This window comes from Candida pseudojiufengensis (genome assembly GCF_024610245.1).
Source record: "Candida pseudojiufengensis strain CBS 10847 chromosome Unknown scaffold10, whole genome shotgun sequence".
NCBI classification, from domain to species: domain Eukaryota; kingdom Fungi; phylum Ascomycota; class Pichiomycetes; order Serinales; family Debaryomycetaceae; genus Lodderomyces; species Lodderomyces pseudojiufengensis.
The window spans coordinates 462,745-475,809 of NW_026261540.1; the positions used below are offsets into that span (position 1 = coordinate 462,745).

Consider the following 13,065-nt stretch of genomic DNA (forward strand, 5'->3'; position numbering starts at 1 on the left):
ATCCATGATTTTGATTTATTAATTTATAGATAATTCCGAAAAATAAATTTACACAGTTTTTCACGTAAGGACACAAAATCTAATGTTACGATAAGGTCTCAAAAATATAATTTATATACAGTATTTCAGGTCCAATCTTAGATCAAAGCGGATTTTTTTGAGTAAGAGGCTTATTTTATTGATCTAACAACCTGTGGATCTTATTGTCAATGAAGAGGCAACTGAACCAAATTAGATAATACAGAAAAAGTACTATCAATAACTCAAGTTACCTGAACAAAATATACTCGAAGATCTGGAATTTATTGTCATTTTTGCCAAATTTTTGTATCAAAATTGAAACAAGATCAAGTATGGGCATTATTGCATTGTATTAATTCAAGAATGACTTCAGAGCAAAGAATAAATTGATTAAATAATCTGATAATGAATTACAGAATTTAGTCTTCGGATCCTCAACCATTTCGTTGAAAATCGCAAAGTTTCAGTACTAAAACACACTTCCACGATATCACTACGGGATTCTATGTAATAAAGTTTTTCACGAATTAATAACGGCAAAATAAAAATATTGCACGAATTAATTCGTTTTTCTTAATTCGTTATTCGTGTGATTTCTATTTCTAATGTCTTTCTCAATGCTTCATTTCGTTTTACATATATAAGGAAAAATCAAGAACAATTGACTTCTTCCAAGCACCAAACATTCTTGAAAACATATCTATACCCCAATTTGCAGCCAACTTAGTAGACAAGTTGACTGGTTAACGAGTTTAAGAAAGAACAAGGATAACGGAATAACATCTAAGACTTGCATATGGCACCAAGGATACGAATTGATATCTCTTACCGCTCCAAAAGAGTTGTAATGCCAAATAAGTATTTTGAGGTTATGTTTACATATATGTTCTGTTTCATTGATCTTTAGTAGAAAAATCACAAATGAGGACTCTACTTTTAGTAATCCCTAACTTATTGTCATCAAAGAGGAGTTTGATTCTAATGGTTTTAGGTACAAATTAGATAATTGTATCTGTTATATTTTGTCGAGATTTCTCATCTTCGATGATCAAGGTCCTTTAGTCTAAAGAAAAACTCATATAATGTTAAAATTAATCATCAAAGGCGATCATGTAATCTCGGATTACCTTCAAACATATGTCAATTGACAGTGAACTCATATATTATAAACTCGACCATCAGTTACTATATGCATGAAGGTAATTCGAGATTACTATCAAAAAGACTTTGATCATTGAATAAGTAAAATCTCAACCGAATTTTGCAAAACTTATTCGATCTTTCAAATTCTTTATACTGAACTTTTAATAAAACTTCCAAGCAAATCAATCCCCATTTTGTTCGAGTCTTGGCATTGGACCATCTTTCAATGTACTGCAACAATTTGTACTAAAATGTCCATAGCCCACACATTGTGACAATAAATTTTTCATATTGATGAAGTCCCTGGTACGGACTCATCAGCCTTGTTGTAATATTTATTTCTATCATTTTTCATAACTATTACTCGGTTCATTTACTGCATACTTCACGGCGAATGATACAAACAATTATCACAACAAATGTTATTAATGCTGTTCAAATGATTAATAGTTATGGACATCACAAGTGTCACCTTTATGAGTTTTATTAAATTTGATTTTAATTGTGAGATAATCCACTTTACCGAACCCTCCATCTATTCTGTATTTCCTCGAAGTTTAATTCAATGTCGAGTACAAAGAATTAGAAAGATCGCATATCTGCAAAAGCAAAGACCGAGAAGCAAGATGACAGTCAATCTGATGATACGGTGGTACAATGCACCAACGAAAGTGTTATCATACCCACGAATGTAATATCGTACGCACGCATGTAATATCGTTAGTACATTGTACCCCTGTATCGTTGTTAGTCCTCATCTCACTCTGCTTTAACAATAAATGTAATTGTTGCACTTCAGAAAGTTGCAAAAAATGTAATTAAACTTACCTGAACTTTAAAGCTACTTCACAGGTGATCAAAACTTTAAATTTTTCACCAAATTATAAAAGTTAAAGAACAATATTCCTTAAAATAATGGTCTGGTGACGAAACTGCTAGTTGATTATCTTAATCTGGTGATGAAACTGTTAGATGATTATCTTAATCTGAGATGTAACAATTCCACATAAGGATTAAAGATTATTTGACTCTTGCAATTCAGATACTGTTTATTGAGTTATTCTTTAAAATTCAGTTACTCTATCTTGGAAAGTCAATCCTGGAGGATGATTGAAATTCTGGTGCTATTTCAATAATCAGACACGTGATGTCAGGTTACTGGCCCATGAAATGCCTTGGAATCAATCAATAGTAATCCTTGCTGTTGTATTTGTTGTATTTTCTCTGCTGAAGTTGGTGGGAATTTCGATGAAATAGTTTGTTCGTTTTTTTTTTTTTCGTTAATCTAATCACCAATGGATTTCGCCCATCGTATAAATGCCAACATTCAATGCAGTACTGCATATTGTTTTTCCTTATATATCGTATTCGAATTATTCTAACCTGAATACTAACTACTCTAATCACAAACATCGGTACTTGTAGCACATGTGGTTCAATGCTATGGGCTCGAGTGTACTACTTCTCAACATCTTTGATTATCTTTTTACACTTAATCTATTGTTTATGATTGAATATTTGATTGGTTATATTTTACTAATAATGTCTCAATTCTGTAAATGGCACAACACTATACTAATTCAGACACGGATTTAAGTAAGACCCCAATTAGGTTAATTAAATGCTTGATGTGGTAATAAATTACGTTGCCGCATTAATTACTTCTTTTAGACTTAATTGATTAGTAGTAAGTCGTGTTACATTTACTAATTAATTCCCAAATTGGAAGTACTTTATTTTAATTGCTGGTATTTTTTCTTATGCTATAATTATCGATTATCTCGAGTCAAATTCAAACGGCATCAAAACGGAAGGTAGTGTGATTTACTACTAATAATATTTTAAAGTCTTATCCCGCTCTCCTTACTTTATCTATTTAATTCCATTGCCACTAAGGTTTCATTTAATAATTATCAACATCTTTTTGAAATTACTTCTTTCTCACTAGTAACTTCTCTTTTTACAATCAAGAATCAAGATGAAGTTATCAATACTTTCAACATTAGCAATTGCATCAATTAATTCAATTGATGCATTAACAATTCAAAATCCATTTAATTTACAACAACCATTAAATTTAGAATTTGATAAATATACTTCACAATTATCAAATTTAATATTTGATGAAAATAAACAAAATGAATTTTTTCACAAGGTTTCAAAATTATTTAATGAACCATTAGATACATTAACTTTAGAAACCAAGCAAATTTGGTCAGATATGATATTAAATTCAAAAAAATTTTCAAATTTAAAATTTCAAACACCTGGAATTTCAAAAAATTTAATAAAAACTCAACAATTTGATTTTCATGTTGCAAAAGAATCAATTCCAAATCATAAATTAAGAGTTAAATCAACTCCAGAAAGTTTAGGAGTTGATTCAGTAAAACAATATTCTGGTTATTTAGATGTTGAAGATGAAGATAAACATTTCTTTTTTTGGGCTTTTGAAAGTAGAAATGATCCAAAAAATGATCCTGTTATATTATGGTTAAATGGTGGTCCAGGTTGTTCATCAACTACTGGATTATTTTTTGAATTAGGTCCTTCATCAATTGATGAAAGTTTAAAACCTGTTCATAATCCTTATTCATGGAATAATAATGCTACTGTTATATTTTTGGATCAACCAATAAATGTTGGTTATTCATATTCTTCTTCATCAGTTTCAAATACTGTTGCAGCAGGAAAAGATGTTTATGCATTTTTAGAATTATTTTTTAAACAATTTCCTCAATTTTTAAAAAATAAATTTCATATTGCTGGTGAATCTTATGCTGGTCATTATATTCCTGTTTTTGCAAGTGAAATTTTAAGTCATCCTGAAAGATCTTTTAATTTATCTTCAGTTTTAATTGGTAATGGTTTAACTGATCCTTTAACTCAATATGAATATTATCAACCAATGGCTTGTGGTAAAGGTGGTTATGAAAGTGTTTTAGATGAAGATCAATGTCAAACCATGTCTGATTCTATTCCAAGATGTCAATCATTAATTGAATCATGTTATGAATCAGAAAGTGTTTGGTCATGTGTTCCAGCAACCATTTATTGTAATAATGCTCAAATGGGTCCTTATCAACAAACAGGTAGAAATGTTTATGATATAAGAACAATGTGTGAAGGTTCTAATTTATGTTATGTTGGTTTAGAATATATTGATTCTTATATGAATAAACCAGAAGTTATGAAAGCTTTAGGAGCAGAAGTTTCAAGTTATCAAAGTTGTAATTTTGATGTAAATAGAAATTTTATGTTTGCAGGAGATTGGATGAAACCATATTTTAAAAATGTTATTGATTTATTACAAAAAAATTTACCTGTTTTAATTTATGCTGGTGATAAAGATTTTATTTGTAATTGGTTAGGTAATGAAGCATGGACAAATAAATTAGAATGGTCAGGTTCAAAAGGTTTTTCAAAAGCTCCAATTAGAAAATGGAAAGTTGATGATAAACATGCTGGTGATGTTAAAAATTTTGAAAATTTTACATTTTTAAGAGTTTTTGAAGCTGGTCATATGGTTCCTTATGATCAACCAGATAATTCATTAGATATGGTTAATAGATGGATTTCTGGTGATTATAAATTTTAAGAGACTTACTTAGTCGGAAGAAGAGAGAAGGGATTATTTAAATGAATAGACAATTTTGATATTTGTTGAAATTTTATTTATCTTTCGAGTTTACAATTTTGTTCACATACAGTAATATTACATATATAAAAAAAATAGATTGATTTTTGTTATTGAATCTTAGTTTAAGTGTAAGAAATGTTCAACTTCTCTCAATATGATTTTTTCATGACGATAAATTGATAATAAGATCAATTTATTTAGATTACTGCCTACTTTAATTTGTTTTAAAGAGGTCCTGATACTTCGTCATTATATTATATAATGCAATTATTTGGGAACTCCAATTACACAATAAAGCATAAATAATGATGAAGTAAGAATTATTTGTTAGCATAACTCTCCTTATCCCATAATTTTAGGATTTTCTATACGATTTATTGAGAGCCAATTGGTAGTATTTCAATTAGGCAAATTACACGTATTTTAAAAGATATACCGAATATCGCTCAATATAAAAAGGTAAGAAAATTTCAGTTTACCATTTTTTTAATCAATATGAAGAATTTGGATGAATTATGGTTAGCATTAACTCTTATTGAAAGAAGATCAGATGTAATAAGACATCATAGCGTTTATCCACAATCAAACGCAGCACTTTTTCATAACTTAAACGCTATGATGTTTTATTACATCTTAACATTATTTGAAGCTACGAAGGATTTTATAAGCTGGGTCACCAGCAAAGTAGTTTTACTCCCTGTCGGCGATTGAACTAATAAAGTCCTCTTTAACTGCGCATGACTTGATCATCGTAGTATCAAATAATGATCTGAATACCATCAAAAGTCTTATAAAGTGTCCACAAATAATACATAGATTAAGATTAAATTGAAATTCAAGTAAGAGTATGGGTCTTTTAACTATTATAATAGTGTCATTTGATCATGAAATGTCTTAGATATACGTTTCTTTTTTAATGTTTCACTTCTGTTTCGCTTTTAATGTTTCACTTCTGATGTAAATAAAGTTCGTACTTACTCTCTCCCCCCCCTGGAAATGATGTCTTAATTTATAGGTCGGGTGTACATGAAGAATTAAGGCGATACAACTTTTTTTGAATTTATTCTACTTTATAATTTCTCCCGAGAATTTATCAAAAGAGCAAAATAATATTTTTTAGGTAGTCTATATAAAAATAGTCATATGATTTGATAGGATCAAACAACTCAATATTGAGACATTACAATAGTTAATAAAAGATTTTACAGTATTTAATTGGAGTCCTTCGTTATAAGTGAATGTTATTACTCTTACAGGTATTAATGCTTCTGCCCTACCCTATATCTCTTTTCTTAATCAAGATGTAACTTAAAACTAAATAAGATTAGAAATAAAAACTTTAATTTACTTCTCCACATTATAACACAAAAGACCTCAACTCCATCTCCCCCACCTTTTCTCTTTGTCTTATCTGTACCACCTTCTACTACGATAGTGAGGTTTTGTGTATCTTACACCCCCTTTTTTGCTTTAATAACTGTCTTAAGTTAGATAAAGTATTATTTTTCTTTTCTTTTATCTTTCTCACTCACTCCTCGAAATTAATCATTCATTTTATATCTCAGTATCATAAGTTTGATTTTCATTTTTTTACAACCAACTTACTTTTTAATCGAACAATTAAAGCAACCATTATATAAGACATAGTTTATTACAACTCCATAGTATTATCTTAATAGCATACAAACAACAGATTTATAACGACACATAACGAAAGGACCCACTGCATTTATTCATACATTATATGTTAATATCCTTTTGTTTTAACTAACTAATTAAAAGTTTAAAAGAAGAATCAAAGCCTGGTTATGACAATAGATATAACTTCAAAATCAAATACAAAAGATTCTATTAATGAATCATCAAATTTAGAATCATCTAATAATATTAATAAACGAAATACATCTAATGAAGAAGAAGAACTAAATAATGAACTAAACAACAATAAAGACAAACAATCATCAAATTCAACAAATAAATCCATAAATCAACAATCAAAAACTTCATCATTAAATCCTCCAATTATAAAACGAAGGAGAAATAATAGTTCACAACATTTTAATAAAGTATATTCTCATTATAATAAATGTTTTCAAAATTATTATCATTCAAGAAATTTTTTAAAATCAAATCCCAAATATATACCAAATATAAAACCTTCAGTAAATCATTGGCAATTAAGAAATTTATTAAAATATAATTATAAAAATCAATCATTATTTTACACGAAAAATGATTGTATATATTCATATAATTTAAAAAACAATTCTAGTGAAAGAAAAGTAAAATTAAATTATTATCCAAGATGTTTTGATAATTATAATGATTTATTAGTTACTGGTGGGTTATTAACAAGTAGTTCAAAATTATTTTCATTAAACTTAGAAAATTTAAATCAATCAACCACCACCAATAATTCAAGAAGAAATATATCAAAAGGTTTATTTTCAATTTATAATCCTGAAAATTTATCAATTCATACTGTTAAAATTGGAGAAATGATAAATAATGATGTTAAAATTAATAAATTAAGTAATCTACAATATCAAAGTTATTTATGTAATAATGATTCAAATTTATATATTTTGGATATAAATAATAATTCAAATTTAAAATTAATTTCAAAATTTAATTGTGAATTAAATACTTGTTTAAATTCGAGTTTAAAAATTCCAAATTCAAATTTAATTACTTGTGTTGGAGATTCTTCATCTATATTTTTAATTGATCCAAAACAAGGGTCCAACCCCGTTGTAAAAACAATAAATTCAAAACATGAAGGAGGATTTGATATAAGTTATCATCCAAATGGTTTAATTTTTTCAACTGTATTTCAAGATGGTGTTTGTCAATTATATGATTTAAGAAATTTATCTTCCCCATTGAAAACTTTTAATTCAACAAGAATGGGTCATCAACTGGGTGCTTTCAGAGTTTGTAAAATTTCAAAACAAAATCAATTTAATGATATTTTAATTATTAGTGAACATGTTGGTAGAATTCATTTAATTGATTTAAAAACTTTTGAAAAACAAATTATTGTTATACCTGCTGCATTAGATCAATTTGGTAATTATAAAGAATCTTTAGTGAAGAAAGATAATGAAGAAGAAAAATGTGAAGAAGAACAAGAAGAAGATAATGAAATTGATTTTAAACAACATTATCCTATTAAAATTTATTCAGATGATGTTTCTTTCACTTCTCCAATAGTTTATGATTATGATTATTTAACTCATGTTAATAATAAATTATTTAAAGATTTAACTTATAAACCACCAATTAATCAAACAACTACGAATAAACAATCAAGAGAATCAACACCTCCAAAATTAAATAATCCAAATTGGTCTAATTCTTCAACATCAACATCATCATCACCAGAACGATATAATGATGAATCATTATTTTCAATGTCTCCAACATCAACATCACAATCAAATCCAACTTCAATATATCATAATAATCATCAATTTAATAGTTTAAGATCATCATCATCAATTTCTTATGATGTTGATATAGATTCTCAATTAAATGAAATATATCAAACTTATTCACATACAAGATCAGATTTATCAAGAATTTCATCATCAAATATAAGAAATTCAATATCATCATCATTAGGAACAACCACCAACAGTAATTATGAATCAGTGCCATTATCTAATTCATCATCATCATCATCAAATTCATATAATTATTATACTAATTATTGTGATGATTCTTATCAACAACAAACAAATCATATAAATGGAGAAATGGAAATTTCTGGAATTGAATTTTTACAAGAACCAACTACAAATAATTTGAAGTTAATTATAAGTTGTCAAGATGCTGGGATTTTAGAATGGGAAATTAATGATGTTTGTAGACGTAGTATTGGAAGTTTTGAATTTGTTTAATATTTCGAGAGATTAGGATGGATAGGTAAGGTTTTTGTTATTTTGAGAGAAATTTACGTTGGTTATATGGTGACGGTATTGGGTTATGATGGTTAAAAGTTACGTATTTTCATTTTCATTCTAAGTTTTTGTTAGTTTTTATTTTTTGATTTTGCTTTGCATTGGTTTTCGTATTTTATGATTTTATGTTGAATGAGTATAGCTTTTCTTTTAATGATACGTTACGTCATGTCTTTTGATTCATCATCCATTTCAATTCTTTATACTCAAAGTATTAATGTGATTCTGTTTTCAAAGGTGTAAATTTCGACCTCTTTAAATCGAGATTTTATTTTGTGTCTCGTAAATAAAATGATTTTTCACTTGATTAGTTATTAGATCATTCAAGTCAGAGACATCAAAGAACTCTTCAGCTTATTACCTACCATTACTGTAACAGTTCAATAAACGAGTACATTAATAACTCAAAAAACGATAGTTAGAACCAGAGTAGCAAAATAGAATTTACAATTTCAAAAGAAAAGAATTAATCAACTTATATTAGCATTTAGATTCAATCCAATCAAAATAAATTTTCACAATAAATCATCAAAATGCATCCACAATTAGATAAAAATAGATTTGATACATGTAATAAACTAATGGATGCATTAGAAGAATGTCATAAACAAGAATTTTTAAAACAATGTCTTGGGATGTGTAATTTTGAAAAAGATCAATTACAAAAATGTTTACATTATACTAGAATTAATGATTCTAAGCTTAGAATTAAAGAAAGTAGAATTAAGCAAAAAAAAATTGATGATATTGCTAGGCGAAGAGAGGAGGAAGTTTTTGGTAAGGGGGGGTATTTGAGAAAAGTTTTGGAATATGAAAATAATCAAAAATAGATATAATGATATGAGAATGAACTTGTATTAGGTTTTGACAAATTTGATGAATTCAAAGAAGAGTAAAGTGAATTGAATGAGAGAAGGGTGGATAAATTTCAAAATAAATGATTAGTATTTTGGTAAGTGAGTATTGAGAAAGATAAATATATAAACAAAAGTAGAAAAAATAAGCTTGTAAATGAGTTTGAAGAATCATGAGAGATTAATTGAATAAGAATGAAGAAGGCAGTAAATGAAAGTATACGCAAATTGCTGGAGTTTGAACTATGAAAGTTGATTTGAAATTGAACTTAATATTTTAATTTTTCAAACGAATACTGGAATTGGAATTAAGGTGGTATTAAATAGTTTGAGAGATAAAGGTTCGGAACTTGTAAATAGTTGGATGTAGTAAGTTAAAAATTGTAAATAATATACAAAAAGTTAATGAATAAATGACAAGGATTAAGTAGACTATAAAAGATATAGTCTACGAAAAAAGACGAAATCTAGATTATTATATAAGATAGTTATCACATGAGATGAAAATCATCTAAAAATAGTTTATTGATCATTTGATATGCATTCATGTATTAATTTAAGTCATAACTTATGTTAATTATTTACAAATTCTTTGATTAAACTCAACTTACTATATACTTAATTATTTAACTTACTTTTTCTTTTTCTTTTTATTATTTTTATTCTTTGAATTTGATTTTTTCTTTTTCTTTTTATTAGTTGATGTTGTTGGTGAATTTGATTTTGTTGGTTTTATATTCGTTGATTCTGATTCTTGTTCTTGTTCTTGTTCTTGTTCTTGTTCTTGTTCTTGTTCTTGTTCTTGTTCTTGTTCTTGTTCTTGTTCTTGTTCTTGATCCTGATCTTGTTCTGAGCTTGCAATTGGTGGTGATTCCAAGTTTGTTGATGTTGAAGGTTGATCTTCAATTGTTGTTGTTGTTTGTGGTGCTTCTTTTGTTGAAGTTTGAGATTCTTCGTTTGTGGTGGTTGGTTGAGGTTCTTCATGTGTAGTTCTCGTTTGAGGTTCTTCTTGCAAGGTTGTTGTTTGAGGTTCTTTAGTGGATGAAGTATTTGTAGGTTGAGCTACATCTTGTTCCTCAGTTACAGCGGCTTCTAGTGGTGGTAAGTCGGATGCATTAGTTACATTTTGATTTTGATTTTGATTTTGCTTTTGATTTTCGTTTTCATTTCCAATTTCCTGTGTATTTGATTGAGATGAATGATGTGGGTTTAAATTATTACTAATATTATGAGTGCTATCAATTTGATTACTTTGTTTATTTATATCATGTTCATATAATCTTTCTCTTAAATCCATTATATCTTCTGGATCATTAGTTATATTTATTTCATTATTATGATTAGATTTAATTTCTTCATGTTCTTCATCATCATCATCTTCAAGTTCTTCGTGTTGTGGTGATTGATTTTTAGAATGAATAATTTTATCATTATTATCATCAGTTGATCCATAATTTTTAAAATTATTATTACCACCAAATCCTTTTTCATTTAATTTCATATGTTGAGAACTTGACCCAATTCTAATAATATCATTTGAATTTCTACCAAAAAAATCTAATTCTTCTTCAATTATATAACGGGGTGGTAATTCTTCTCCTTTATCTAAAATTTTATCATTTATATCATTATTTAAAATTTTATTATATTGAGGTAAATTTGCTAAACCTCTATCACCTTGTAATTTTTTATAATCTATTGTTGAAATAAAACCATATTTTCTAACATTTGCTTCAATCCATACAAATCCCAGTTGACCTAAATTAACTTGAAATTTTGCATTTGTTGAAAAACATCCTATAGCGGGATATAAATCAACAAAACATCCTTTCATTACATCTAAAATTTTTTTACCATTTCTTGTTATGAAAATTGTACCAGTGGGGATAATATAACCAAATCCAATAACATCTGATTGTTGTAATGGTGGCAATACTAATGCATTATATTGACTTTGTTCATTAAGATGTTGTTGTAATGGAGTTGGGAACGGTTTATTTATTTTTAAATTTCCTGTACTTTCATATGCAATTGAAAATTTATTATAACCAGGTAATCTAAATGAAGTTGGATAAGGTTTTGTAATTAAACCAATTGCAAAATGTTGAGTTGATGAAGCATTAGGTGTTGTTGGTATTGCCTCCTGAAATTCAAATATTTTAGTTTCAAAATATATAGTATCTGAATATAATCTATTTTTAACAGGTAATGGATAATTTAAACTTGTTGTTGTTGTACAATAAGGTAAATCATTATTTATAAAATTTATTTCAGTTTTATCTTCAACAATATAATGAGGATTTAAAATATTATTTTCCATTTCAAATTTAAAAGCATTTATACCATATTCTTTTATAATTTTTTCATCATCTAATGAAAAAGTTTTACCTTTTATTTTGGAAAAATCAGGAGGATTTAAAATTTGAAATTCTTTTGATTTTAAATATTGTTGTTGTTCTTCTGGTGATAAATTTGTAAAATCAAATTGTTCTGCTAATTGTCTTAAACTTTCTTCATCATTTAAAAATTCTCTTGGTACATCATTTGAATGACTACCCATTAAACTATCTGTAATTGAACTTGATAAAGTTTGATATTCACCATTTGAAAATCTTGATTTACTATAAAATATTTTATAAATACAAAATATTATTGATAAGATTATTGTTATTGAAAATGATACAATTATTAATAAGATATTAGTTGAATCATCATAAGTTTTAATAATCATTTTTGATGGTTATCTTCTATTGTTTTCGGAGAACCCTAAAAATAATCAAACAATTGATACACAAAGGTGATATAAAACAATCAATTCAGTCTCAGGATGGTCTGTCTTCAAATTTAGAATGGTTTGTTCAATGATGTATATGTCTTCGGTCAAATTGTTAGAAATACCTAGTAAATAATAAGATCAAGAAGATAGGTTATTTATGTAAATTTTAGTATCGAGCAGTAAAAAATATTTTTTTTTAAGTCTCTAGACTTCTGGAAATAGTAAAAAATAATTCTAAGGTTAGTGTAATCTACTTTTGTTCATAGCCCTATTAGAAGCTGACAAAAGATTGTTCAAAAAACAGGATAACCATTAGCAGTTATCAACCATAGTTTATTTACTGAGAAAGATTACCTTATGAGAAAGTCCTACAATTTATATCTTCTAATTTACTAACAAAAGATAAATTTTTGCACCTCACTTGGTAGCAATTTATATTTGGAGATTTAGTTATATGGGGTAAATTCAAATAAAAGGTTTTAGTCTAGTCAATTTAGTTGAGTTATTGACCTAATTAATTGGTATAAATCATTTGTTTCTTTTTCAAATCATTACCCTAAAGATTATTGCTCAAAGTAAATATGAGTTTAATGAAAAAACACGTAAAATAAATGATATAAGTTCATTTTATATGACCTCAATACAATAATGTTAACTATAATTCAATCA

General features: G+C 27.0%; 4 protein-coding genes across 4 annotated transcripts; 3 read left to right on the plus strand and 1 right to left on the minus strand. All coding sequences in view use genetic code 12, as the record gives it.

Moving 5' to 3' along the window:
• Positions 1-3,142: 3,142 nt before the first annotated feature.
• Positions 3,143-4,762, plus strand: CPY1 (carboxypeptidase C; the record flags this gene model as incomplete). Its single annotated transcript, XM_051760108.1, has 1 exon — positions 3,143-4,762. One exon carries the CDS (start codon positions 3,143-3,145, stop codon positions 4,760-4,762), a length of 1,620 nt encoding a protein of 539 aa, XP_051612291.1.
• A 1,850-nt stretch (positions 4,763-6,612) lies between these two features.
• Positions 6,613-8,706, plus strand: KGF55_005129 (uncharacterized protein; the record flags this gene model as incomplete). Its single annotated transcript, XM_051760109.1, has 1 exon — positions 6,613-8,706. One exon carries the CDS (start codon positions 6,613-6,615, stop codon positions 8,704-8,706), a length of 2,094 nt encoding a protein of 697 aa, XP_051612292.1.
• A 593-nt stretch (positions 8,707-9,299) lies between these two features.
• KGF55_005130 (uncharacterized protein) lies at positions 9,300-9,596 on the plus strand (the record flags this gene model as incomplete). The annotated part of the gene is made up of 1 exon (XM_051760110.1): positions 9,300-9,596. The coding sequence occupies one exon, from the start codon at positions 9,300-9,302 to the stop codon at positions 9,594-9,596; it is 297 nt and encodes a 98-aa protein (XP_051612293.1).
• Positions 9,597-10,251: 655 nt separating this feature from the next.
• Positions 10,252-12,351, minus strand: KGF55_005131 (uncharacterized protein; the record flags this gene model as incomplete). The annotated part of the gene is made up of 1 exon (XM_051760111.1): positions 10,252-12,351. One exon carries the CDS (start codon positions 12,349-12,351, stop codon positions 10,252-10,254), a length of 2,100 nt encoding a protein of 699 aa, XP_051612294.1.
• Between the last annotated feature and the right edge of the window lie 714 nt (positions 12,352-13,065).